A 5,763-nucleotide genomic window follows, 5' to 3' on the forward strand; every position below is an offset into this window, starting at 1 on the left:
TCTTGGGGAAGAGGCTGGTTTATTGAGGTCTGGGAGGTCAGGGAGTCAGAGGGAAGAGAGGTGTTAGAGCTTCTAATCCTCGGGGTCTTTGCAGGCAGGCACGTGTAGACATGGCCGATTCTCTTCCACCATCACCTTCTGCCCCTGCAGCATGTCGCATACTGACGATGGTTTCCCCCAGAAGGTCACACTCTTCTCACTTTGACCTTCGACCGCGGTAACAGTGGGCCTGAGGTGGTAGGGGGGGAATGGAGGGGAGAAGCTCAGGGAAGGCAAGAACGCATTCAACAAACTCTTACTGAGTGTCTACTGTGTGCCCCACACTATTTTTAGCTGTGAGATATTGGGCAATTTCTTTATCTTCCCTGTGTGTCACTTTCCCTCATCTGAAAAATGGGAATAATAGTAACAATAACCCACTTCATCGGGCTGAGCAAGGATAAATGAGTTAATTCAGGTAAAGTGCTCAGAGTGGTATCTGGTACACAGTAAGTGCTCAATAAATGCTGCTGATTGTCACATGAGCTACCTTCTCTTACAGCCAAAACCCTTTACATCTCTTGCCATTGCCCACTGGAACAAAACTAAATGTTTTACCCTGGCATTCAAGGCCTTGTTGTTGGGTCCAAATCCCTGTCCCACGGCAATCTCTATCTCTCCTCCCACTTTATCAAGACTCAGTCCCTTGTCTCGAATGGTCTTTGCCTGGGTTATTTCTCCCAATAGGCAACTCCTCCATTCACTCCGATTCGGATTTTCTCAATAAGCCCTTTCTCCATTCATTCCTTCTCTTTATCAAGTCCTTCATGCCTCCACTTAACACCCCTAACTCATCTTCAGGACCTACTCTAAATTCCACAACTGGAGACCACTTTCCAGATGGTAGGTCTTCCATGAGATGGGAACAGGCCCTTAATCTAGCAGCTTGATGTATGAGGCAAGAACGGGATGAGTTGGTGTTTTAACCCTCTCCAACACCTGGGCCACCCTGGGCACCAGGAATCACTTAGGGCGGCTGATCACCTGTGTCCAGGACTCTGCTCACACAGTCTTGACCCCTTCCTGCCAGGGGAGGCCTGATCAGCATTCTAGACCCCAGTTGAGGTGACAGTCCTTTTTCCACATATCAACCATTCCTCATATGCTCTCTGTCAGGGCCCTGCCAACCTGGATCCCTCGGGAGATCCACGGGATCTGCGTTGCAACTGCTGCTGAAAAGCCTTAGAGTGCTTGGGGGCAGTAAGACATTGAGTGAGACATCAAGTCCCCCATGGAGGCACGGGTGACTGAAGGAATGAATAAGTGAATGGAAGCATGAGTGAGTGAGTGACTGCAGGAGCAAATCAAAACTTGGGTAACAGAGAGCAGAACAAATGGACACGTGAAGAACCGAGTGAATGGGAGAATGGCTGAGTAACTGGATGAATGACTGAGGGCCACAGAGGCTGCTAACTCTCCCCTCATTATCTTTTTGCTCAGCTTCTTCAGTTTCTCCCCTCTTCCTTCAGCTGGGAATCAGGTACCTTAAGCTCAGTGCTAGAAACCCTGGTTGCGGGTAGCCAACTCTCCCACTCTGACTGCTGCCATAGCAATATCATGACCCCTTCCTCGGCACGCTCTGCCCCCTCACTCACGGGAACTTGGGGAATGGGGCCGTGCAGAGGCGCTGGCGGGTACGGACGGGGTTGGGTCCACACGGGGGTTTGCACAGCCCCCAGGTACTCCACTGCGACCACGAGCCATCCACTGCAATGAGAGGAGGGGTGTACCGAGTCAGAATTAGTGGTCTCGCGGTGGTGAGAGAAGCTATAGGGATACGGGGTTCACATCAGAGTCCGAAACCTCCTGCCTCTTCATGGGCTGCCCACCCCCACAGCACAGTCTGGGAGGCACGCACAGAAGCACTGCTGGATGTTGTAGCAGTGCCGGATATCCTGATATTCCCCAGCACACCGCTGTCCGTTAAACTTGCGGCCTTTGCAGCTCCTTAAGCGTGTCTGCTGGCCCGGGATCGGCTGGCAGCTGATATTCTTCATCTTTGGGCGGACACAGGTGCTCCATTCCTCCCACGGCCCCCACTCTCCATTCACTGCAGAGACAGGGCAGCAGGGGCTTGCACCAAAGAAGGGAGCCAGCACCATGGTTCGGACCAAGGAATGAGGGGTGGGGGAGGGAGTGGGAGTGATTAGATGTGGGAATGGGGCATCAGAGGGGGAACCATCAGAGGGGGAACCAAGGCATCAGGGCCAGGAATGGAGGAATGTGAGGCAGGAACAAGGTATTAGCAGCAGGAACTGGGTGGGGGTGGGGGGGGGGAGGCTTAGGCATGGAAATGGTACATCATGAGGTGCTGACCAGGGCAGGGCACGGCCGTGTTGCAGATGTGGACCTGAGTGGCATCACCGACACAGAAGGGACCCCCATGTTGGGGCACAGGGTGATCACATGCCCGTCGCTTCATAGTCTGGCCCAGGCCGCAGGTCACAGGACAGGGGCTCACAGGGCCCCACGGCCCCCAGCCCCCCGCCACTGTTGAGAGGGATAGGAGTGAGGAGAAATGCCATCTCAGTCTCCCCCCTCAGCCCTGAGACCCCCAAGGCAGACCACCCCCAAACAAAGAGCTCCACAGTCACATGGTCTAAGATCTCTATCCCCTGAAATGGCAGAGCACCTGTGCCCGAATCAAGAGCTGTGTCAGAGGCCTCATGCCTGTGTACCTGGGCAGGGTGGCAGGCCACTGCAGCCTCTCTGCTCATAGGCTAGCCCTGGGCATGGCTTCCCAGGAGGATCTGTGGAGGGTTCAGGTGCAGAACACGTGCGGCTTCGTTTCTCCACAGGTGCGCTGGGTCCACCGTGGCAGGAGCCCGAGCAGGCGCCCCAGGGGCTCCAAGCAGCCCAGGCCCCATGTGCTGTGATGGGGTGGGGGAGGGAGAAGCCAAGTGTGGTCATGCGTGCTGAAGTCCTCTCACCCTGGCAGTTCCCTGCGGTAACCTGCAGACCCACCCTGGGTACCTGCATCAGTGCCCTGTGGTTGCCCTCACTCACTGGGGCAGACCTTCTGCGTGTCACAGGCCTTTGATTCCTGTGCTTCTCCTGGACAGTGGCCCCCACACTTGGGGGTGGGGTGATCACATGCTCGACGACGGGTCTGGGTCCCTTTGGAGCAGGTGACAGAGCAAGGCTCCCAGGGCCCCCAGTCAGACCAGCCACCTATCTCTGTGGAAGAGAGGGGGACAGGATAGAGGTAGGGGTGTCATTCAGTGATCCTTGCTTCCTCATACGCCCCACATTAGCTAATCCTATTCCCACATCCTCTGTCACAACTGTTCTACCATCATTGCTCATCTGGACTGTCTCAGTAACCTTCACACTGGTCCTTCTGCTTCACCCCTCACCATACTCTGTCCTCTTGACAGCGAGGAAGTCACAGGCCAAGTCCAATCACATTTATCCCCCGCCCACAACCCGTATCACTCAGAATAAAAGCCAACGTCCTCACTGTGGCCCACGAGGATCAAGATCCCCTATGACCTCACTGCCCACCACTTTCCTCCAGCCCCGCCTGCCTCCTCCTTAGAGCTTCACAAATATCAAGCACAGTCCCACCCTCAGGGCCTCTGCCCTGCTTGTTCCCAGTGTCGGTAACAGGCAGTGCACATCTGCCTTGCCGAGCCTCCTCACCAGGACAGCATGGCTGGATCTCACAGGCCTGCAGCTGCCACTCGAGGGTCCCAGGGTCCACCTTCTCAGAGCACTGCCCACCCCAGCCTATGCAGCGCCGGTGCCGCAGCTGGGAGCCCTCAGTGCAGGTCACTGAGCAGGGGTTCCATGGGGACCATGGCGACCATCGTGGGGACCTGTAGAGAGGAGCACATGTCCCACCCTAGCACGAGTTGGCCAGGATGGTGTATGGGACTGCAGAGCATGGGCAGGCATAAGCGGGGGTGTCGGATAAGTATGTGCAGAATGGATTGATGAGGGTACCTGCCTATTAGGGATGTTGGGGGACTGAATGGGGAGAGGTGAGAACACAGTAAGTACTTATCACTTACCTTCACGATTAGGGACCTGGAGCTACCCTTTGAAGTACCCCTAAGGACAGTGCCAGGTGTGCACTGTCCTTGGATTAGGGGTCCAGAATTGCTGTCAGGCCACCATCATGCAAACAGGAAGTGCTTAATAAATAGGAGCCATCATCCCAATGAGCTCAGAGACCCCGTAAGAAATACCCCAGATCTGCACAGCATAACGCTAAATAGATGTGAACTGATGACATGACGAGGGGCAGAGCCGCCTTCAGAAAGATGCCCAAGCTCCCCAGCCTCATGGTGTATCTGTGATATACAGTAAGCAGTTAGGAATATGTCTGGCATACAGTAAACGCTCAATACATGTAAGCTGGCATCATGATTAGGAGACTAGAGCTACCCTCAGAAATCCTCCAGCTGTCCCCGACCTCGGCAATGCATCTGGTATGCCGAAAGTGCTCAATGGATGCGATGTGTCATCATAATTAGAGGCCTGCAGCTGCCCTCAGAATTCCCCAAACTCTCCCATCTCCACAATGCATCTGTATACAGTAAGCAGTCAATATGAGCTGTCATCACAATTAGGGAACTTGAGCCACCTTCAGAAATACTTGAGCTGCACCCCACCCACAATGCTTCCAGTATGCAGGAAATGCTCAATACATGTAAGCTATGGTAGTCCTCAACCAGGGGTGATTTTATACCCCAGGGGACATTTGGCAATTTCTAGAGACGTTTTGGTTGTTGCAACTGGTGCGGAGAGTCACTACTGGCATCTAGTGGGAAGTTGGGGATTCCACAAAACACCCTGCAATGCACAGATCAGCCCTCTCAATAATAATTTTCTGGCCCTAAATGTCAATAGAGCTGAGGCTGAGAAACCCCGAGCTATGGTCATGATCAGGGACCTTGAGCCACCCTTGGAAATTCCAAAGAGTCCAGTTCTGGGCTGCCACACAGTCCTTCTTGCCTCCCCCTAACCCCAGGCTCCCCCTAACCTGCATGCCTGACAGAGCTTGCTGCCTGGCTCCTGGAAGGCGTAGGCACTGTTCAGACAGCAGTCTTCCACACGGACAGCTCCCCCCAGGAGGCCCTTGCACTTGCCCGAGGATTCCTCATACTGGGTAAAGCAGAGTACAGGGTCTGAGCCTGTAACAGGGAAGGGGAGGAGGGCAGGTCAAGGATATGGTGGGCCTGAGCATCCCTGCGGGCCAGCTGGACCCTCACCTACTCACCTGTGGATGGCAGGGTGAGCAGCAGCAGTAGCGGTGGCAACAGCAACCAAGAGGCCTGCGCTGGGGCGGGCATATTGAGCAGTGTCCCTGCAGCCCCACCAGAGAGGTGGCCTGGCTTTATGAGCTGACCTGTTCTGGGAGTCAGTGATAAAAGAGGAACCAGGGGCAGGAGGAACTGGGAGGGCAAAGGGTAGCAGGGGGGAGGGGAGAGCATTGGGCAGGTCTCTTCAGCTCCCATCATTCCCTTGTCACTTCTGCCCATGAGCCACCTCCTCTACTCTCCCCTCCCTACTTCCTGTCTCACTCTTGATCCTGCTGTGTTTATCACTGTAACCCCGGCACCCCAAGCCCCACCTAGCAACCTTTCAGCACTCAATCAATCTTCTTTGTACAAATTCTTACTGAGGGAAAATGGAGCCAAGGAGTTTGGAGCAAGACAAACTTTCTAGCTGTGTGACCTTAAGCAAGTCACTTGATCTTCTCTGAGGTTGTTTCTTCAC

General features: G+C 54.6%; 1 protein-coding gene across 1 annotated transcript; it reads right to left on the reverse strand.

Moving 5' to 3' along the window:
- On the reverse strand, nucleotides 1–5,763 carry CFP (complement factor properdin). Its single transcript, XM_019716715.2, has 9 exons — nucleotides 5,264–5,763; nucleotides 5,027–5,177; nucleotides 3,682–3,857; nucleotides 3,046–3,216; nucleotides 2,718–2,909; nucleotides 2,356–2,529; nucleotides 1,898–2,089; nucleotides 1,635–1,746; nucleotides 1–229 (listed from the first exon to the last, which is right to left on the reverse strand). Exons 1-9 carry the CDS (start codon nucleotides 5,523–5,525, stop codon nucleotides 73–75), a joined length of 1,587 nt encoding a protein of 528 aa, XP_019572274.2. The 5' UTR covers nucleotides 5,526–5,763; the 3' UTR covers nucleotides 1–72.

The sequence above is a fragment of the Rhinolophus sinicus genome, chromosome X, assembly GCF_036562045.2.
Source record: "Rhinolophus sinicus isolate RSC01 chromosome X, ASM3656204v1, whole genome shotgun sequence".
In the NCBI taxonomy this organism is placed as follows: Eukaryota; Metazoa; Chordata; class Mammalia; order Chiroptera; family Rhinolophidae; genus Rhinolophus; species Rhinolophus sinicus.